Consider the following 22,753-nt stretch of genomic DNA (forward strand, 5'->3'; position numbering starts at 1 on the left):
TGTCTTCTCATAATCAAATTTGAAGAGAAGAACACAGCAAGGATACTTCCCCCCCCATTACTGTTCCTTGATTTCTCTTTTCACAGATTGAGAAACTGAAGCAGGAGCTGATTGATTTGAAACGGCAAGCACAAGAAGAGAAGAAGCAGCTGGTGAATAAACTTTTCTCTTTGTCCTCAGAACGGGATCTTCTGAGCAGGCTGAAAAGGAGTTCTGATTTTAGTATGAGGAACAAGCTAGGGCAGTTAACTGTTACAGGTTTTGATGCAAAAATACTGCATGAAGAAAGAACTTGAAAAAACCAATGGTGATGTGGGAGTTATCCCATTACTCTGTAGTATTATTTCAGATAGTAGTAGGAATATTTTATAGCATCTGAAATAGTAGTAGGAACCAGCTGGGTAACGGTAAGGCCAGACGCATGGCAAAAACATGTTTCATTTTTACTGAGATAAACAATAACTACTTTGAATTCTTTTATAGTTCTCCTTCATTCATTACTGTTGAACAAGAATTCTTAAAAAGAACTGAGAAAATCGTTATTTGTTAATCTGGCTTCAGTAAGAAACACAAAACTGTGCTCATCTGCACTTTAAGACAGTTATCTCCCAAGGATATTGACTCCCCAAGGAACTTTCTCTTGCCCTCAGATTATAAAGAGCAGAAAAGGCTATAGATGATAGATGTGGTGGTGGTTGGACGCCAGGTACCCACCAAAGCCGCTCTATCGCTCCCCTCCTCAGCTGGACAGGGGAGAGAAAATATAATGAAAGGCTCGTGGGTCAAGATAAGGACAGGGAGATGACTCAGCAATTACCATCATGGACAAAACAGACTCGACTCGGGGAAATTAATTTATTGCCAATTAGAAGTCAGAGCAGAGTAATGAGAAATAAAAAACAAATCTTAAAAACACCTTCCCCCCACCCCTGTCTTCTTCCCAGGCTCAACTTCACTCCTGAATTCTCTGCCTCCTCCCCCTGAGTGGCGCAGGGGGATGGGGAATGGGGGTTGTGGTCAGTTCATCACACGTTGTCTCTGCTGCTCCTTCCCCTTTCACTCTCTTCCCCCGCTCCAGCATGGTGTCCCTCCCACAGGAGGGACTTCTCTCTTCGTTCCCTTCACGAACTTCTCCAACATGCATCCTTCCCATGGGCTGCAGTTCTTCATGAACTGCTCCAGCGTGGGTCCCTTCCATGGGGTGCAGTCCTTCAGGAGCAGACTGCTCCAGCGTGGGTCCCCCACAGGGTCACGAGTCCTGCCAGCAAACCTGCTCCAGCCCCAGTGTGGGCGCCTCTCCCCATGGCGCCACAAGTCCTGCCAGGAGCCTGTTCCAGCGTGGGCTTCCCACGGGGTCACAGCCTCCTTTGGGCATCCACCTGCTCCAGCGTGGGGTCCTCCATGGGCTGCAGGTGGATATCTGCTCCACTGTGGACCTCCATGGGCTGCAGGGGGACAGCCTGCCTCACCATGGTCTTCACCAGGATGCCTGGAGCACCTCCTCCCCTTCCTTCTTCACTGACCTTGGTGTCTGCAGAGTTCTTGCTCTCACATATATCCCACTCCTCTGTCTGCTGCTGTTGTTCCACCACAGTTTTTTTCCCCTTCTTAACTATGTTATCACAGGGGCGCTACCACTGTCACTGATTGACTCAGCCTTGGCCAGCAGTGGGTCTATCTTGGAGCCAGCTGGCATTGGCTCTATCGGACACAGGGGAAGCTTCCAGCAGCTTCTCGCAGAAGCCACCCCTGTAGCCTCCCTGCTACCAAAACCTGGCCACGCAAACCACATACATTGATATTATGCATGTTGTTTTAAACTTACTATTCATTTCTAGACTTGTTATTTTCTTGTAGGGCAGCTTCTGCTGAGTTCGCAGCATTTCTTCTATTGAATTCCTTGTGTTTTTTAAAACACTGCAGCTCGGCATAATTTCAGACGTTCAGTTCTGTGTGCTCTGTGTTTTGTGTTACCATATTTGATGATTGGTTTCTCTCATTTTGCTTTCTTCTTATTGAGAATTTCTGATTTGTAGGCAGACTATTATGCCCAACAAATAAAAGAACTGGAAGAGAAGTTTCAGAAAAAAGAGAAATTGGCCAAATTCAATTAGAACTGAAATTAATAAAGGAGTTCCACAGGGAGAAAGCAGCTATGGAGAAAGAGCTGGAAGATGTAAGTTTGTCACAAATATGTGTTTGCAATATTTATTTAAAAAGTAACTCTTCTGTCTGCATGGTCGCAGAGAGTTTGGGAGTGGAGGAGAACAGACATGGCTGATCTACTGGATTGTTTTCTTTACAGTTTACAGGGAGTGAGGAAAAGCACTAGGTTGAGAAAATGCAAGTTCTGTAGTCAGAAGTGACTTCTGTAATGGTCCAGTGCTGTAGGCTTGTTTTTGGTTTTTTACTCAGTAACACGGAAACATACAAACATACGTGGATGGACTAGAGCATCTAGTACACACTTTAAAGATACGTATGGAGGAGCTAGCAATTGACTGTAAGCAGTATAAGTCTGACTGATTTCTCACTAGTCAGCTCAGTTAGGATGTGAATGCTAGTATTGTATCATCTTTTCAACCACATAAGCCATTTAGAATATAAAACTAGGAACTGTCTTTCACTAGGCACTTGTACAGCGCATGACCTAATCAGAGATACTTTGGAGATATAATACAAATATTAAATAGTAGTATTGCCTGTAAAACATTTCAGCCTGGGATAAAAAAGTATCCCAGCTGACTGATGACATGAAAAAAGTGCCTCGAGCACTTCAAGTGCCTTGCTGACTCAGCTGTACTGGAATTTTTTTCAAGCACAAGAAGGGGCTTAGAAACACCACCAAATGCTTTCTGTGGAGACAAATGATTGGTCAACAGCATTTGGATTATTAATATATAGCTGCTTTTAAGCTATCAAATGCGAGTTAGTCAGGCATTTTTCAAAGAACACTTGAGGCGTTGGACTTTGAATGATCTTGATGACTGAACGAATAGACAAAGTAAAGCAGATTTCTAAAACTGAGCATTAAACAGAGTGACAGAGTGTGTGTGAATGACTGTCAGTGATGTGAAAATATGGGCACAGGTGAACTATGAAGGGGAAGCAAAGCAATAATACAAGTCAGAAGGTTAAGTGACTTTTATAGATAGCGTAAAAATTTGATGAAGACTGTGGGCAGTGCCAGGAAAGACTACCAAATTCCTCCTTGAAGAGTACATCTGCACTTTTAGTTATATGGCTGAAATAGAACGCCACTATTAAAGAAATTTTGTTTTTTATCATAGTTAAAAGAGAGTATGGAGATTTCAAATGGGAGACATCAGGAAGTGGTTGTGAGATTGGAGAGGAGGTTTCTTGAAGAAAAGGTAAAGACTGACAGGCAGTTAAAGAAACCTTTATTAGAACAAAATGACTTCTCCCACTGGCTACTCTGGTTTATATAGTTTTCACAGTTCTTTACTGAGCATTTTACAATTTCCCATGTCAATACAAGTATGATGAATGAGTTGGAGGCTGGGTGCAGCTTTCCAAGGAAAAACATGGGATATCAGGATCCCAGAAAGGCTGTATTCTCCACTTCCATCAGGTACTTCGCTGCCCTCGGGGGTTCATTCTTTCTCTAGCAAGGAGCTGGGTGAGCTGAAAATTGTGGGTGTGATTTTAGAATTTACACTGTTTGAGATTTTAGCTTCGGTAGCACAGGTCTCATGCAAAATTTAAACAGGCTTTTCTCCCTTTCAGAAAAGACTGGAAGATGATGTTGAGAAAAAGCAAATAATGATGGCAGAGACTGCCCAGCGTGAGGCTGTTTTGTAAGAAAGACTTGCTTTTCCTGTTTTATACTTTACAAAACCATTTTAGCACTGTGTTCTAAATAAGTTGTCCATGTTACTACACGGGCTTTGAAGGGCAAAATCAGTGATGACCTAGGCTGTTTTTATATTTCAAATGTCAAGATGATGTCAGCTCTTACATTTAAACTGTAAGACTCATGCTGGTTCCAGGGGAGAACTGGAGGTAATATTATCACAATGGTACCGCTGTTTTCTTCATTCTCCCAGTCCAGATGCAGGACTAGAAGCAAAGCTATGAAAACTTGGTACAGACCTGTAAGAGTTTTACAGCTTAGCTCTGAAATTAGGACACTGAGATATTGATTTTAATATTAAAAAAGCAAGAAAGGTTGTGATTAAAGCTCTTGGATTTTGTTTCCCTCTGTCCAGGCAGCTGAACAGCACTGGGAGAGAGGTGTTTAAGAATGTTCGTCTTCACGGTGCATTTGCTTACCAGCTGAAAGAGACAATGGAATTGCAGAATATCAAACAGAAGTTAGAAGAGGACAAAACTCTTCTGTTACAGGAGAAGGTTTCTGCTCTGGTTTTAATTCTGCTTCATTCTCCTCCAGGAAGGGGTACATCTGGATACAGATGTAAATTTCCTGAGACTAACCTCTCCCCAGCCAGACACCTCTGCAGTTACTGAATTCGGAGTTGTCTGAAGAAGAGCTCTTCTTCAATCTTAATTATGGAGGAGAAAGAAGGAAGGGTTTCCTATGCTAGCCCATTAAGAATAGGTCTCTCTGTAATGTATACTACATACCAAGCCTCCTTTATCTGGCTTCTCTTGCAAACAAGAACGTGATCCCAGAGAAGTATTCACTCTCCAATGTGAAGGTGCTAGCATGTTTACTACATTGTCAGTATTGGGGGGGGGGGGGAACACCTCCAGATTTGGTGCAAAGGAAATAAAAGCCCAAATAATTTCTTCTCATCTTTTAGGAAACCAATGAGGGTTTGATTTGAAAAAAGGTCCTACAGATCAATCATCAGAAAGCACAGATTGGAGATCTGCAGCGTAAAGTGGAAAAGCTGGAGATGGCCTTATGTCGCATGACCAGAGAATCTGTGAGAGAGTCCCAGAAAACACAGCATCAGGCGCTGACAGAAAACCAGGCAAGCATGGTGGAGATCAAGAAACTGCAGCAACTACTAGAAATGAAGGATCGGGAGATGAACCGAGTGAAGAAACTAGCCCGGAATATCTTAAATGAGAGGACTGAGGTGGAAAGGTTCTTCCTAGATGCTCTGGAACATGTGAAGCAGGAGATCATATCCAGCAGAAAGCACTATAAGAAAAAGGCTCAAACTGCCTATTACAGAAAAATGATGGAGGCTTGTGCAGGGAAGGAAGAATTTCCCAAAATCAAAACATTCAAAAGCAACATAAATAGCACAAATGGTGTGTACAGAGACCTAGAGGAAGCAGAGAAATGCTACTGGTATTGAAACATCAAAAGCTAGTGTCTATCTTCCTAGCACACCTGAAAAAAACCATAATTGATGTAATAATATTGCCTAAACTTGGAATTCTTGTGGAGGCTTCTGTAGTGAGAATAACTGTATGAGGTGAAATATCGTATCAGTTAGTAATGACTTTGTGGGCACCTAATTTCAACTAGGCTATCACTTTTTGGTCATTATTTCTACGGATTAAGTTAAAGATAAGCTCGAAAGAGTTCTTTGCATATTCTGCCATGTGCTGTGGAATTTGATATAGAACTTCCAGTATAGATGTGCTTCTGCAGTTTCCTTTTAATAATTATTGTTGCTTCTCTAATCTTTTTGATTTTGTAGGCATTGCTGTTCTGGCATTGCTCTTTTGTTCTTTACTCACTCCAGTAAGCCAACAACACTGAAGCCTAAAAATTACAATTAAGATGCTAACAGCTCTTTACTATGTTGCCAATCATTTTAACAGAAACATCCAGTAGATGGCAAATCCAGTCTTTTTTCAACTGTTCTTCTGTATGTCAGAAGCCCCGGCTTTGCATTGTGCTTTCAAAGATTGTTTTCCTCAAGCTTCGTAATAATCTAAAAATTACGCCATTACATTAAATAAACACTGACATATCAAAACCAAGATCACATGCAGTACAGTACTGATTGACAGGAATACATTTTATAGCGAATAAAACAAAATCTCAGATTTATAACTGTGAGTATCTCAGAATTTGTATTAGGATGCAGCTTAGTTCAAATTAGGGCTATACATGCCGCAGTGGCCAGGATTACAGGTCTCCAACCTCCTGCTAGAAATCTGTGCCTATAAACTGCAGCAGTGTCCAGGCACTTGGATTTTAAGCCATAGAGTTAAGGTCCCTCAAAGCTGAAGTTTGCATACATCCTTGGTGAGAGATCAAAATTCTCCTACTCCCAAATAAAATGTTTGCTTAGTATGCATTGGCTATTGAATAACTTGGCGACACACAATCGGTCGGAATGCTTTGTTCAGTTCAGGTTATCTTATCTCAAAAATGATACAGCAGAAACACTTGATGAAAAATCAGAGGTGAAAGTAGTTACTGAGATCTAAGGAAGCTTCTCGGAGCAACAGAAGGGGGAGACTGGAACCGAGAATGAAAATTGGTTATATGTATTGACCCTTTTACGTATGAACAGGAGAAGCAAGGGAAGGACAATGCACTTGAAACTCATACACTAATAACCCTCCCCCTCCCAGTGTTTATAACCACTACACACGTACCAGAAATCATTGGTTTTGTTCTACTTCGAGAGCCATAGATTTAGAAGTCGAAAAGACAGCACCGTGTGTTCAGATTTATTTTTTGAATTTGCATGCTATGAATAGCTGAACAAGAACAATGCAGAGCTAGAATTTAAAACCTGTTTTACACATACAGAATCCATGTGAGAGATGCCTTTGAAATTTCCTTCTAATACATTGATCTTTTCTGTGTTTTTCAGGAAAAAAATCCAGTTTGAAAAAGTGGATATCAGTGAGTTGACATAGGAACAAAAAGAACGTGTTCTGCGATTGCTTTTTGCCAAAATGAATGGCACAAATCCATGGTAATATTCTGTTTATTCAGTAGGTGAATGCTGAACTTTTCCTGTTACAGGAGCTGGGCTGATAACTCCAGGTCAGGGGGTTCCAAGAAACTCTGAATCTAACATAAGAATCTAGCTAACTGTGCGGCTTGGTGTGAGATACTTTAACCTTTTGAAAAAGGTGATTTGACCTTTTGAAAAAGTTGATACCTTATATACTAGTTTTGGACATGCACCAGACTATACTTTAGATCTTTGTGTGTAGTATCAAAAGAAAAGCAAGTGGAAGTAAATTTTGGTGGTGCTGAGGAAGAGAGGAGAAGTGAGGAGAATTAACTTTGCTCAGTGCAGTGGGATTAATTTTGTTCAGTCATTAATGAATCCCTATCCATCCTCACCAAACAAGGAAATAATGTATATTGTGACAGTAGCACTCCCCACATATATTTCCTTTTAATAAGAGTACCATAAAGCAATCTGCCCAGTATTAAAAAGTACAAATATCCACAACCAGATTATTAAAAGTGTACTTACTCTATGGCTTATTGCTGTCTGCATAAGAAACTTGGGAGCATGACTTTAGATACCTAAAATATGGCTTTCACTGGAAATTCAAAGTTCAAACAGCATTAAATATATTATAATCTGTGAACTGGGGCATAAGAGGGCCCAAAGAGAAATCTAAAATGCTATGATTTTAATGTAGTTTGGGGAGACCTAATGCTTAGGGTGGAACGTCAGCTTCTCTGTGTTAAAAGAGTTTAATTTTTTAAAAACTAAATTTAAATTTTTTTAGCAAAAGTTACATTAATGGAATTTTAGCAAATTTTGTTAGGGTTATTACAGTGGAAGTAAGAAATGTATAATTAAATGATTAATCTGTCAGCTTTTATGGTTCCAATTTATGCATGGATTTAACTCCTTTTATCAGTATTTGCCAACATACAAGAGCACACATAAAGCTGTAGAGTACGAAAGCTCAAGCAATGGAATACAGACACTTCATTTTAAGTTGACTTATGATTAAACCCAATTTTTTTAAAAAAACTTTTTGTTTGTTTGTTTCTCCTCATTCCCTTTTAATTGTAATGATTTTGCCACAAAATACAGAATTCCACAGTGAAGTGAACTCACGTTTGATTCATAGTGCGGATTTTGGAGAGTGTACTGCAATAGCTCAGGTGCCCTGGCATTCCTTGTTTGCTGTTCGGTTTAGAAAACAAGCATGGTGTGGGATTAGAAACCTGGCTGAGCGTAAATCACCGTTAGATGAGGATTACTTTGCCCTGTGCCACCAGAGTTTTGGCTACTTCAGCTCCAGCTCCTGACGATACTAAAGAAGAAAGGAAAATTTGCTAAGATACTGAATTATACCACACTACCTAAAATCTCCTCAGTCCTGGTTATATATAAACAGATGCAATTGTCTCTCTGTCATCCCTCCCGCTTTACAATACTTTGGTTTCTCTGAAGATCTGTATTAGTGTGTCTATACACAAATAAATGTATGTGTGACAAGAGAGAGGAATTTTTTCTTTATTTTGAAATTTCTGGTCATGTTGATCTTTTAGCAGCAGGCATTTAGACTCGGCTCTCATGAAAAAAATTGATCTCATGCCCCCGTAAAGCCTCCTCTTATTGAAAAGCAGCTTTATTATTTTTGGAGGATTCTCTTGTGAAAGGCCATGATCGCACAAGGAGATGCATTTTCAGCTAGCACAGCGAGTTTTGATTAAAAGGCAAAATCTATTAAGCTGATGCTGCGTTCAGTATAGAATCACTTAGAGAAAATGGACCAGGACAAAGATTCATATGCCTGATTTTCAGATACAGACTCAGATACAACTATTTAGCTAATTATAACACTCCAAGGCAAGCAATATCAACTTACCCTGGAGGAATAAGTAGGGAGGGGTTCTGGCATGCCATCATGTCAACATGAGGCGGTCAAGCACACAAAACAAAATGTCGTAGTCGGACGTCAAATGACCAGATAAAGTTCATAAGCAGGAGCCCTGGAGGGATTTATATGGAAAGATGAGAGACGCCTCCTTTGGAGAGGCAGACCGCCACTTCCAGAAACAGGAGTGGAAGTGGGTTGTAGCCTTCTTTTGCACAGGCAGGGAAAAAAAAGCAGAAGTGGAAGCCAAAGGGCCCAATTCTCAAAGGTGGTTAAACTATTTTAACACCATTTTTGGACTTAAAAGTATCAAATAGCTTTGAGAATCTAGACTGCAGTGCCTTCTAGGCAAGAAACAATTTTTAATAGGCGACAAAGGGTTGACTATAAAATTGTATTTTAATAGAGTCTAAAGAAATTTATTATGAGATACTTTATACTTAGATTATACTTTTGTGTAATATAGAAGATATATTCGTTAGCTTAATTTTTTATAGTGAATGTTGAAATAAAAAGGAGAATAAACAGGTGGGTGGAAGGCAGTAACAGCAGTGAGCTGAGGCAGCAATGAGCTGATCAGCCAGCATCTGCAGCTTGATCTAAAAAGGCGTTTCATTAACTAAAAACGGCAGATACAAGATTTGTATTTCTAGTGCAATCATTTAAAACCATCTGTTTAAAAAAATGCTGTTGGAAATGCAGATAATCAGAAAAGATGTTTGCACGCAAATGAAAAGATTATACAAGTGTCTAGAACAGGTCTGGAGACAGTGCAAGGGTACTCCTGCAATTCTTCAGGGAGCAGGTAAGCTTGATAATAAAGACCGCTTTTGTTACAGGAGAAGCTGGATTTTAGAATTTCTAAAGGAAGGATATAATGGGTTTTAGTAGGACAACAGAAAAGTCAGAATAGCAATACTGATTAGGAAGAAAATTAAGGCATTTTGAAAGTGAATGGCTGTAGACAATATTAGAGGCTGTTAATTAGTATTCCTTTCCCAGGTGCATGAATGAATGCCAATGTCTTAATGGTGATTTACCTAGAATGTTTTACCTTTGCAGCACAGAAAATACTTCTCCCAATCTAATATTCATTACACAGCAGGCCGAATTATCAGATTCATCATCTTCTGCAGTAATCCTTCCGCATATTCAGATGTTAACACTGCAGACAGAGTAAGGCAGCTGTACACGGTGCATGAACAACAGCCACAGCAATTACCGACTCATCTGCACTTTTTATTTTGGAAGTTATCTTGTGAGCAAAGCTGCATATTCTAAATCCCCTGCCTGCTGCACTACTGCTTTGACTACGCATTTGAAATCTATCTGCAATGTAGTTATTTTCCTCCTCCTTAAAGATTTTATTCTTTCCCAAGCCAGGAGCTCGGATGACCCTGTACAAAGCACTAGGATTTGGACTAGTGGTTAGAAGTCTCTATATATGTGTTGCTATAATTTGATGAAGATATATTTTCAGTTTGTAATAAAGTAATTTACGCGAAGCTTAAGAGTTTTTGTGATCGAATGATGTGTACGTGGAAACAGAAACAAGGCATTCCCTGAAATGCTGTATGAGGAAATTGGTACAGAGGTCCTTGAAATACTGTAAAAGGCAGACGTATACATGGATTACAGGAGTCACAGATCAGCCTCTGCAAAGAGGGGAATAGTCAACATCACACCTATATAATGTCTTACCAAGGAACAGTCGTATTCTGCAGAAATGTATTAGCACGTTTTTAATTTGTAATCAAATTGCGAGGTGAGAATTTCCCTCTCGGGTATAGCAGAGGAAAAAAACCAAGATATAAACATTAGTGAATGCACAGCAATTGCACTAATACATAACTGTCAGTTACAAGGCATCTTCACCAGAAGGCAGGATACAAAGTGTTCACATTCAGGTTGTTTAATTAGAACAAGTAATGGTTACAATCATTAGAATAATATTATTTTCCATGGGTGCTTGAATGAGTTCCCTGCAGATCCCTCATGGCTGCATCATCTTCCAGGAACCAGGAATAAAAATACAGGCTCTCCAGCTCCAAATGCACAGATTCTTAAAAACAGGGTATAGCAAGTCTTACCCTTCTCTAGTAATGGGACCTGCAGTCCCTAGAGAATATGACTGTGTTTGAGCGAATGTGACAAGGAGTCAATCAATCAACACAAGAAATACAGCTATAGTCAGGAAAAGAAACCAACAGAACAGGCCTGGCTGCTTTGTGATTAAAAAAACGTGTTCTTTCCTCCTACTGACCCATCTACTTACTCTTCCTTCCACCCAGACCCACATGATGCTGTGATGGGAAGATACGTATACATGCTTGTGTTTCTGCTTCCACAGTTTCATTATGTTACAGGACCTCTAGGCACATATCTGTTAGCGCAGCAAAAAGGCACCAAACAACTTTCAGGTATAACGGAATTGACAGCGAGCTGGAGAATACAAGCCACATGCACAACAGGAACAGAAGTTTTCAAGCTGTCAGAGGCACGGTGAATGTCACTGTACCATACAGGAATTTCTTTCACCCTCAGACAAGCAATCAAACATGCTTTCCTGAAAAATGCTTAGAAAGCTATTTCCCAAGTGTTTTGGAAACTGCTCAACAGATGAAAGACTGACATTTTCAAATCCCAAACTTGCTGCCTTCATTGTCTGTAGTCACTTCTATGAGACACCCGAGGTGTCCCAGTTATGTCACTCAAAATGAGTACTCATCTTTGAGTAAGGTGAACTCAAAATCTTAAGATGTAAGATAAAGAGGTAAAGAAAACTGCTACAAGATGTAGCCAGGAGTGAGTCACTAAGGCTAAAGATATTGAAGTGGAAACCAGAGTAATGTTCAAGTTCAGAGGGTCTGGAAAGAAAGAAAAATTAAGAACAATCTCACTGTGTGCCCTTTCAGTTAGATAAGGTTGTTTCCTCTGTGATAGGTTGTAGGAAAAAAACTGAGTTCAGCTAGCCAAAAAACACTGACAGCAACAGAAAACCCAGATTGTGCGTTACATGAGCCTGCCTGATCTGCACAGAAAGAGAGGTCCTTGAGAAAATGGAGCTCTCTATTCATTCCCAAGGAAATGATGATAGTCGGGACAAAGCTGGGAAGTGCAGCATAGAAGGAGAAGGGCACCAGGAACAGCATCTGCAAACGCTGATTTAGTTTCCCATAGTTGGCATAACCACAGCAGGCTTGGTAACGGTGGCATCTTCCTCTTTCCATTGAGAAATGATAGTTTTCAGCTGTGTGTAGAACTGCACTCCCTGGAGGAAAGGAGAGACACAAGCACCAGATGTTTGGCCTTACGAGTTCTTCAGGTCTGCACTAGTGGTGTATCAAACAGTTTCTGCGTTATCTACAGAGGGCTGAGTTTTCCTCTGCGGGAACAATTCCTGTCAGCCTGTTCCTTCTACCAGTTCCCCAAAGATTCTGGTTCTGTGAGAAAGCTTGCTACTTAGTTCTTGCTCCCTTCTCAAATCTCCTAAAAAAAGACTTGCTTTTTTATATTTAATTAAAAAAAAAGGAATTGGCTATTGTAACATGCATTATGGTGGCTGTGATCACTGGCTGGTCTTCAGTTTCCTGGTTGAGACAGCTTCAAAGTCTCCTTACTAATGAAGTCTGATGACCACCTCCCCATTGCCATTTATTATGTGATTTATCACAGTTCAACCCAATAGAGTACTCTGTATGAGTAAGTTACCTGCTTGCCATAGAAATTGGTGTCTCCTCTGAAAGAAGCACGAGAACCGGTGAAAGAGAACATGGGCAGAGGTACTGGGATTGGAACGTTGACACCCACCTAAACCAAAGGAAATCTGCCATATTAATCACAAGAAGTAGCAGATTGCAGAGCTCTCTCCAAAAACCACTGCATTTTGTTTCCTTAAATCTGAGGCTGGGCACTGTTGGCTGAGTAGTCAGTGATTAGTCACTACAGCTGGATGGCTACCCACTGTAAACAGTGAGTACTAATAGCAACAATTCTAGCTTGAACATACCTGCCCCACATCTACTAAGTGAGAATATTTCCGAGCTGTGGCTCCATTGGTGGTGAAGATTGCAGTTCCATTTCCATAGGGGTTATTGTTCACCACCTCAATGGCATCATCCAAAGTGTCTGCTTCCAGAACCACTAAGACGGGCCCAAAGATTTCCTCCTTGTAGCAAGTCATGTTTGGCTGCCAAGACAAACAGCAGAAAAAGCAGCTTGTATATAGGATATAATAAAAATATCCTAGTAAATAGGCTATAATAAACACGCATGCCGCTATTGCTCAGGATATTCATAGGATCACCCATCATGCTGCATTGCCACAGGCCATCCTTCAGTCCTCCTTGCCTTTTCACCATTTCCCATGCCCTGCCATCTATCTAGTCCACTAAAGAGGGTACCACTTTTCATCTCCAGAACGCTTTCTGCTTTTACTGTCTGCCTAACCTCACTTAGAGGTCTGCTCTGACCAAGGCCGATTAAGACCGGGATTAATTCAGGATAGTTTACTTCAGTTTTTGTTGACAAAATGACTAGAATCTGCTATCCTTTCCAACTCAGTGTCCAGGATTTATGTCTGATAATTAGCAACATCTGACAAATACAAAAGCACCAGTTGGAGGGTACTTTAATCACTAATAGCTAATGCAGCAAACTACAAAACATTCATTTGACAAATTGTAAGTTTTACGTGGCTTAACCACTGTATAAGAAAACTGAGAATCACAAAATCTCAGTGAAACTTTTACTTTTGAATACCTCACAATATTTATGACACATCAGAGGAAAGTGAAGTATTTTAAGATGTTTAATGAAAATAAGGCAAGAAAATTCTGAGATAGATTAAAAGCCTGAATTATATAATAGCATAAAACCAATAAAATCCTAAGAATACGAAGTACAATAGCAGAATTATCAAGATTGGTTTGCTATCATGGAATCACTCACCAAAAGGCCCACGAGGAATTGAATACTTAAATATTAAGGAAATCATACCAGCTAATTGCATAAACACAGAAGAATGAATTTGGGTATGAAAACTCATGTGGATGTGTACCTGGTAAAGAATATTCCCCCATAGTAGTGTCCATCTGTTGCACACCATGCATTATATTGAGAGGCTGACTCAATGAAGTTGTGAATACATTCAACAACAAAGAGATTTTGTACCTTATCCTATATTATTCTCGTGAAGATTTCCACAAATATTTAACTTTTGTTTCTGCAAGTCCTTAAACTGCAAACTGCAGGAATGTATAACGGAGGAAGGAAAATTGCAAGTTTGGCTGTTCATCGTACTCTTCCTTAGGCATCTGCTGCTGGCCATTACTACAGATAGTATGCCATGCTACTACAGATAGTACACTATGCTCGATGGACATTTAGTTTAACACAGTACAAACTGCCCATATCTTCTTTTAATTGGCTGCAATCCATTCAAGTTAAGATCATTAACCTCATTCAGAGTATGTTGCACTACTGAAAATTCTTTTATCACCTCCACAACAGCATTACAATGAGCACTTCATTGGAATTGTGCAAGGGAAGGCTGAGCCATTTATAGGCTTTCCACCTGGTGATTATCGATTACTGACTGATTTGGTTAACCCATTTTTCAATTGACCCTGCAATATACACTATCAAGCACTGACTTTGGTCATCTTACCTTGACCTTGGCAAGGATCGTTGGCCCAACAAAATTGCCATTTTCATAGCCCTTCACTTTGATATTACGTCCATCCAGAAGAAGGCTGGCACCTTCTTTTACTCCTTTCTCAATCAGATGGCAAACCCGTTCCTTAGCTTGGGGACTGATTAGAGGCCCTAGATCTGCTCCAGGCTGGTCTCCTGTGAAGAGGCAGAGACGCCAAGTTTTTAACCCTGACAGCTTCCTCTTCACAGGCATCATGGAGATAACTACACTGGCACAAAAAATCTGAAAATTCTGATGTTTCTGAGACACAGAACGAAGATTTCAGACATTAATGAACAGAAGTAATAGCCAAATAAGAGAAGTCGTAAGCACAATTTTAGATCACTGGGAAGCCAAAATTCAACAACAGATTCTTCTCAGAAGGGAAACTTCTCCCCTTTGCAGGACTTTATTGAACATAAACAAAAGATAATTCTCCCAGAATTAATAACAGTCTAGTTTTTCCAAAGTACTTGTTTCCATTTTTCCTTTTTATTGCATGCTTACTACAAATTAGGAGGATCTCTAAGTGAGGTTGCTATATAAATGGTAGGTTTGGGTTAAACATAGGACATAACCTCAAAGCTCCAGTTAAAACAAGACCGATCCTCTAAACCTTGCATCACAGTCATACTGCCAAGCCTTCCTACATATTCCTAACTCCAAGTCTAGGGCTGTGTTTCCCAATCCAGACAATCTGTTAGCTCCTACCCCTACACATCAAACCTATGGTGCCAATAGCTCCAAGGGACGCACCACAGTACGGCAGATACACCGACCTAAAAAGCTACAGTTGTACAGAATTGAAGTACCTCATAAGAAATTATCACAGTCTGTACCTGCATTTACACGTAGATTTTTGGCTCTGTCCACAAGCTCTGGCAGCCATTTCTGAGCTTCTCCCACTAGAATTGCTGTAGACAGGGCCATGCAGCGTTGGCCGGCTGCTCCAAAAGCAGCTCCAACCAGCTGGTTCAAGGTGTTCTCTTTATTGGCATCAGGCATCACCACACCATGGTTCTTGGCTCCCTGAAATAGAACACGTACACAGTCTCCCATTATTAACCACCCCAGCCCGCTTCTTCTCTAGCTCTCTGGCAGTATCTTCATATAGTAGCTATGACTCTGCTACCAACAGGCTGGCAAGAAGGGCAGCCTCATCACTTAACTATCAGTAGCAAAGTCAGCTTCTGCTGCCGAGTGGTGTGATCCCTCTTAACATTCACAGGAGACAGAGGCAGTCTATGTGCTGAAGTGTGCTCCATTCAGAGGCATTACCATGTTGGCCTGGACTCTCTTGCCATGCCGGGATCCTCTCTCATAGATGTACTCGCCAGCCTGATTAGATCCCACAAAGCTGATTGCTCTGATATCCGGATGGTCACAAATGAAATTCACAGCTTCAAATAGGAAATAATACATTATAACTGTGGTGCACAAATGCTTCCCTCTGTTCCCATCCCCACAGTGCTAAATCTATGTATCTTTCTTCTTATCTAAATTCTTGCCTCTGTGTTTCCTACATTGGAGTTCCCCCACTGCCTGTCTATGCATCGCTCCACTAATTTCTCAGCACGTGTACTCCTGCCCCTGTCCTCATACACCTGGCTCTCTGCCATCTCTTCACGCTTTGGGCATCTCCCAAGGTGCCCGAGCGATGCCGAAGCAAAGTTACTGTTGTCTATTTGTATCCTTGTGTTCTGAAGCTACTTGTGTACTGTAAAAAATATCATGTTAGGAGCTAGAATGCTGGCATCCACTGCATATTCCATGAGGCATTTAATTCTTGTTTAGGCTTCCTTGGGAAACCAAGATGATTTATCTACTTATTTCAGTCAGAGCTTAGGTTGCTAAATAGAATTTGAGCACCTACATGCCTTGGGAACTCTGACCCCAGCCTCCAAAATTTTGTCCATCATATCTCCTGCAAGATTTCATGCAAGATGGCAGAGAATCTCCCAGTCACCTCCCTTCACCTCCATCAAGAGGGCTGAAGCATCTGTCCAAACCTATCTAACAGCAGCAGTATCAGACTCTCCAAATGGTACCTCCGCTGAACATACACCACAACATTAACACACTCCAGCCATCTCCCAAGAAGGGCTATTATTACCTTCATGTTGTCCGTGGATGATATTCAGGGTCCCATCGGGGGCACCAGCATCCTGAAACAGCTTGGCAAGGAACATGAGTGCTCCTGGTACACGCTCAGATGGTTTCATCAAGAAGGTGTTTCCGCAAACCATAGCCATGGGGAACATCCAAAGAGGAATCATGGCTGGGAAATTGAATGGTGCAATTCCAGCACACACGCCCAGAGGCAGACGGTAGGTGTAAGTGTCCATGTCTTTAGTGATGGAGGGCATGGTCTCTCCCAGTATGAGGGATGTCACACTGCAAGCATGTTCAACCACCTCTGCAGCAGAAAGGGCAATACGCCACCGGATGATCTGTTAACAATTAGTCCCCGAACTCCCTTCTCACCACTGCCTTGACCCAAGTCTTTCTTCCAGCCTCTTTTCCCACAACTTAAAACTCACTGTGCTCCAGAAAATCCCTTTGCTCTGCCAAGCACTGTGAGCTCACTGTGAATGGATTCTCTCTTGAGTGCATTATATGTCATTGTGACAGGAGCACAGACACAACAGCCCCAGTAAAAGAAGCACGGGTATAGTATTATTGTACTACCTGGGACTCAACCTTAGACATCTGAGCACAAGCGAGAAGTTCTTATCCCTTTACAGCAATCTGTAGTCACTCCTAGGAAAAGGGAGGATCTAACAACTTGGAAGTGATTTAAGGAAACTCTACCTAAGGGAACTTTTCAAGTTAGAGTTACAATTGCCCCTTTTCTTTCAGTAGGAGGCTATGAAGGGAGCTACATGTACAGACTCCCAGAGCAATCAGTCGCTCAGGAGACCTCCTCCCTTCCTATGGGTTCTCAAAGCCCCTTTTTTAACAGGAGGAGCCAGCAGCTTACGGAGGCCTCGGAACACATCTCCCTCAGCATCAGCCAGGGTCTTCCCTTGCTCAAAGGTGATGAGTTTTGAAATTTCTTTCTGAAAATGGAAAACACGAAGTTTATGAACGTTAGAAAAGTGCCTGCCCATGAAATAGGGTGCAGGGATAAGACAGCTTAACAGGGAGTTGAACATCACAATGAACAGACTGAGCAGAACCTGGAAAAGCCTACACTGACTGCTTTGCTCCTTTTAGACAAGAAGCCAATAAGCCACACAGGTGACATTTTAGAAAAAACAACCATGGGTTGGCTTGTACTCTACAGCTTCCATGTGTCATGCCACAGACACACCGAAAAAAGCATTCAGGGAAATCCAAAGACATAGTAATATACTTCTCCCACTTGTCTTTATCAACTGGCACATTCTACATCAAGGCTGAAAGTTCCTCTTGTGGTCTTTTGGTAAAGGGACAAATGCAGAATACTACTCCCTAAGAAGCACTGCCTCTCTGTCCCATTCGATGGAGAGTGCTTTGCTACACTTCTCAACAACAGTGTCTCAGTTGGCTCCTCAATCATGGCAACAACGCCCCATCAAGAACTCTGTAAACCCTGAGACTCTCAATGTAATTCCTAAAGTCAACTGCAACGCATTCAGCAACAGCCATTACACACAGCTGTGGTGTCTCACCAGATTGTCTTTGATGAGTTGTTGATAACGCAGGAAGATTTGCTGGCGACTCAAAATAGATGTTTCTGACCAGTTCCAAAAAGCCTTTTTGCAAGAAGCCACAGCTGCCTCCATCTCACTGGCTGTGGCTTTTGGTACACGGCCAACCACTTCATTTGTGGCCTGAAGAAAAAAACAAACTGCATCAAAACTCAACTTTTTCCATCTGTCCCTGCCAACCAGTCAACGGTCCTTTCACACCATACACCTAATATCCTTGTTTTACAAGAAGCTGTACTTCTGAGGGGAGAGCACAGAAGAGACTCCTTCCCTGGTGCACACAAAAGGCCTGGGCTACAACTGGAATAGTTCTGAAAACCTGCACTCTACACTTCTCAAATTAGGCACCCAGAAAGCTGGAAATCAGCACTGCATTTGCAAGTTGGAGTTGAAGTGACTTGTCTGTTTCGAAGCTTCTAGAGCGTGTAAGGCAAAGGTTTCTGTGGACTGTGGTCTTTTCCCTCTGCATCATCTTGGCTCACCTGCTGTCCCTCTTGCGCATTAAATGAGGCAAGGTTCCTTTGGAAAAAGCAGTACATGACTCTGCAATTGGCAGTGATGTTAGTTTACCTAGACCACTAGGCCAAAGTAAGATTTTTACAAGCAACCTTAGTTCTACAGTATTTTAACTTTAAAAGCTTGTCTTTGCCAGTTTAACCTCTTTCTAATGCACTCTTAAAAATTAAGTCTGCTTTGACATGACAAAAACATTAGGTACATCACTAAGAGAGAAACTACTCAAAACAAGAGAAAGAAAATTAAACAAGAACATTGGTCGCCACACAGAGACCAAATGAGCTTCATGAACATGGCTCGCTGCTCTGATCACTTCCACAAAGCAAATCAAAATAGAGCTTTACAGAGAAAAGTTTTAGAAACTGCTGTCCAAATGCTTACTAGGGGGGTCAGAATTCTCACTGCAACCTCATTTCCATTTGTCTTTGTTGGAGGACTCAGACAAGTACAAGTGCTACTAATCTAAGATTATTTTGCACTGCATAGCATCCAGTCTCTAAATTCACTGTGAATATTGTGGCTCACAGACAGAGGCTCTCTGAAAGAAGAGGACCTTCAGCTGTCAGGATTTTTTACCTTGGTCTGAGAGTGAAATCAGTCTCTATCAGGACTTCACATTCAGCTGGCATCAAATCACACCCGGTTGATTTCACATACAGGGTGAAAGAAACCCTTCAGAAATTAGACATACTGATCACAGAGCCTTTCTATGAGCAAAAAAAAATGTAAGCGGAGTTCAAGCTTCCTTTCTGGAGATCAGGGTTTTACTACACAGGGGAGATAAAGGAGGTCATCACTTTCCTAAGACTGACATTTCATGTGAAAAGGAAATTGAGAAGCAATTACACAGTGCTAAATCCATCTTAAGCTCCAAGTCTAAACCTTTCTCAAGAAATGTATGTACTTTGCCCTTTTGCCGAATGCTTGAACAGAGGCACGGACCCTTGTTGCACAGTGATCGCCAATATATGAGCTGAGACCATTTCACTTACCGGGTTGTGGATATCGATCCATTCAGTAGTTTTGGACTCAACAAACTTCCCATCAATGAAGAGTTTGGTTGTTGGCTGTGGAGGACAAAACACTGGACAGTAAGTGATCTTTGCCTCAAGGTGCCTAAATACCAGTGTGCCTTACTACATGCAAGCCTTCATCATTTACCGCTATGCTGCCCACTAGAGTCTAGATCCAGTATTTACGGCAAGACCCAGCTAACTGCTTAGACTGAAATTTTTCATGCTCTCTACCCCATTTTTCTCTCACTTTACACCAAAATGGCCAAAATTCTTTCTAAGAGCAGTTATAGAAAAAATACATTGCCATGCTTATGTTCAGAACTATTTCAATCTACTTAATCACCCAATGTTTACTAAGTTAGAAAATTGAAAAACCGCAATTCATAAATGCTCAGAAGAAACAGCTAATAGTTCACCTTGTGAAAATTCCAGGTACCCAGTGCACACTTTACTATGTGTTTCCTTCCCATCAAGCCACTAAGTAGGTTCATCTCTCCAGCTCATAGTGACAGGCATAAAATTGGACCTTCCCCGCTCCCCACTTGGTCCTGTAACTAAGAGCAAGGAACCTGCATCTGCTGAGTTCACAGTGACTATCCTGGCAGGCAGCACAGAAAACAGAACTTTCCAACTCAGTTGCAAAGGAGACAAAAGGAAAGTTTGAAATAAGGAGTTCAGGTTAAACGTAGGGCATAAGGAAATGCAGAGGTAGAAGCTGTGACTAGCACTGGATAGGCAACAAAACTGTATCATGCAGGAAAACAGATTGGGATTGTATAAATTAAGAAACTAGAAACTAGGAGTTGATACTGGAAGGTAAGGAGAGAACTAGGAGAAAGCAAAAACCAGTTAATCATGCCACAAAACAGTGGCTTGGGGAGAACAGATAAGAGAAAGGGGAAATGTATCTGCTGTGTGAAGAACAGAAATGGGACAGATCAATAGAACTGGGATATAAACCCAAATATATCGGGGAACTCTGTGAAGAAATTAAATTAGGATGTGGAATTATGAGAGGGAGATGAGGATTGGGATGCTATCCAAGGTGTAATGAAGGGAAAGAGATGAAGAATCAGGAATTATAAATGGTGTTGGCTGGTAATGACAGTGAAAAGTGGATGACAGTGAAAAAAGTGAACAGCAAAGAGAGTTGGGACAAGCTGAGAAAGCTTGGAGATGAGAAAGCTAGGATGAGGATTGTAAAGTAAGATTGTTAATGGATAAGCAAGACCTAGTGATTTGGGAGGTAACACCAGGAGTGAATAAAAAATAAAAAGTTGCAGATGGTTATGTAGCTGGAATTACACTTGGGAAAGAGAGGCAGAAGTCTGTGCCTACGAAAAACACAATCCCCTCTACAACTTGCAAGGAAGCGCAGGAAATCTTAGTCCCTTGACTGAGTTTCCTGACTGTCAGAAAAGGTCTTCTAGTGCTGGCCTACAGAACGACAAACTCCTACTGCTACCAGTCACTCTGTTAGGCCAAGCGCCACGTATCTGCAGTGGACCAGTGCTTTATGACCCACGTGGACTTCAGTGCAATGGAATTTATGTTTTTTCAAATTGCTTAAAAGGGATATCTAGAAAATTGCACATACAAAGAAAGACTATTTTAAGCAAGTCAGGAAATGCTGAATTAAGATTGATCACACTTTTTCCATAAGATCACCACCTTTTTTTCTGTAGAGAATGAGCCTGCTGTGGGAACAAGGACTGCAGTAAAACAGACTATTTGGAGAATCACAATTTAGCTGTTCAGAACTTGAATAGTATACAGCCATGGATACCGGAAGAAAAAAGGCACTATAACAGTTAAAGTTGTTTGATACTGCCCAAAGGAAATCAGATCCTCTCTCTGCCATAAATAGAGGTTATGAGGCCAGTCCACACAGCTTGAAACAATCTTTTTTCACACATTATCATTAGTCATAGAGTCTATATTCATTTTTGTTGGTCTCATTGAGGAGATATTACACATGGTAAATCTAAAAATCAGAAAAAAAATTGGCTGGTGTATATGTAGCACAACGCGTGCTACTTAAGGAACGTGGGGAAAACAAATCGGGACGCGATTAACTGAACTAACATATCGCCCCCGGGTGTACCTGCTGGGCCAGGCAGGGCTCGCTACAAGAAGTAACGTGAGGTGATCCCCTCGGCGGCTGCACCGCCACCCGCGGAGGGAGCTGCCCAAGCGGGCACTTCTCACCTCCAGAGTCAAACAAACCTGACATTGAACTTTTCTTCCTTCCCTCCTGTCGAGCACGGGGGCCTCCCCGCCCCGTGCACGGGCAGTCCCAAATGTTTGTTCCAGACATACCAACCCGGAGCCACGGGGAGGGGAGGGGAGGGGAGGGGAAGGGGGCCGAGCCGAGCCGGCAGAAGCGACCTTACAAGAGAAGACCCGAGGGAAGTCTTCGGCCGGCTGCGGAGGGCAGCGGCGGCGCCCGGGGCTTTCCCGCGCCCTCCCCTCGCCCTCTCCTCAGCCCGGGCGGGGCCGCCCCCCAGGCCCCGCGGCCTCCCCCGCCCGCCGGCTCCGCTCCGCGGGACGGGCACTCACCACCGAGGAAGAGAAGGAGGCGGCGGCTGAGGCGATCCAAGGGGCACCGGCTCTCCGCGGCAGCTGGACGGGAGGGGAAGCACAGACCAGCCCGGTTCCTCAGGGCTCCCGACCGCCCCCGGGCCCTCCCCCGCGGGTCCGGCTAGCACCCACCCAGCCCCCGCCGCGGCGCCATCGGCTACTCCCCGCTCGGGACCGCCCCACCACGGGGCCCCGGGGCCAGGTGGGCCGCGATCCCCCTCCGCCGCCCGCGCCGCGACCCCCCCGAGCCGCGGGAGCCGCTGCGGGCGGGAGCCGCCGCCTCACCCTCAGCGCCACGCGCCGCCGCCCGCCCCAAGCGCCACGCGCCGCCGCCGCCGCCATCCCGCCGAGGATCGCTGCACCGCGGAACCCCGACGGCGCCCCTCGCCCCGCCCCGCCCCGCCCGCCCGAGGCACGGCCCCCGCACGCTCATTGGCCTCCCGCGCACCGGCCTCGCCCGCTCCGCGCCCCCCTCCGGCGGGGCCCTCGCGGCCCGCAGC

At 42.7% G+C, this 22,753-nt stretch overlaps 2 protein-coding genes across 2 annotated transcripts in view; one reads left to right on the top strand and one right to left on the bottom strand.

The window, feature by feature from the left end:
- The window catches only part of BBOF1 (basal body orientation factor 1), a 9,170-nt gene extending 3,846 nt beyond the window's left edge, over window positions 1-5,324 (top strand). Inside the window, 6 exon segments of the mRNA XM_076343522.1 lie at window positions 87-152; window positions 2,037-2,085; window positions 2,088-2,176; window positions 3,748-3,818; window positions 4,230-4,371; window positions 4,785-5,324. Of these exon segments, the coding sequence (XP_076199637.1) occupies window positions 87-152; window positions 2,037-2,085; window positions 2,088-2,176; window positions 3,748-3,818; window positions 4,230-4,371; window positions 4,785-5,291 (924 nt within the window). The 3' untranslated portion in view covers window positions 5,292-5,324.
- A 5,157-nt stretch (window positions 5,325-10,481) lies between these two features.
- ALDH6A1 (aldehyde dehydrogenase 6 family member A1) lies at window positions 10,482-22,607 on the bottom strand. The gene is made up of 12 exons (XM_076345092.1): window positions 22,539-22,607; window positions 22,233-22,295; window positions 19,650-19,724; window positions 18,103-18,264; window positions 17,430-17,508; window positions 16,563-16,865; window positions 15,728-15,849; window positions 15,289-15,478; window positions 14,423-14,604; window positions 12,764-12,943; window positions 12,466-12,564; window positions 10,482-12,025 (listed from the first exon to the last, which is right to left on the bottom strand). The coding sequence occupies exons 1-12, from the start codon at window positions 22,593-22,595 to the stop codon at window positions 11,921-11,923; spliced, it is 1,617 nt and encodes a 538-aa protein (XP_076201207.1). The 5' UTR covers window positions 22,596-22,607; the 3' UTR covers window positions 10,482-11,920.
- Window positions 22,608-22,753: the final 146 nt, after the last annotated feature.

The sequence above is a fragment of the Aptenodytes patagonicus genome, chromosome 7 (assembly GCF_965638725.1).
Source record: "Aptenodytes patagonicus chromosome 7, bAptPat1.pri.cur, whole genome shotgun sequence".
Lineage (NCBI taxonomy): Eukaryota > Metazoa > Chordata > Aves > Sphenisciformes > Spheniscidae > Aptenodytes > Aptenodytes patagonicus.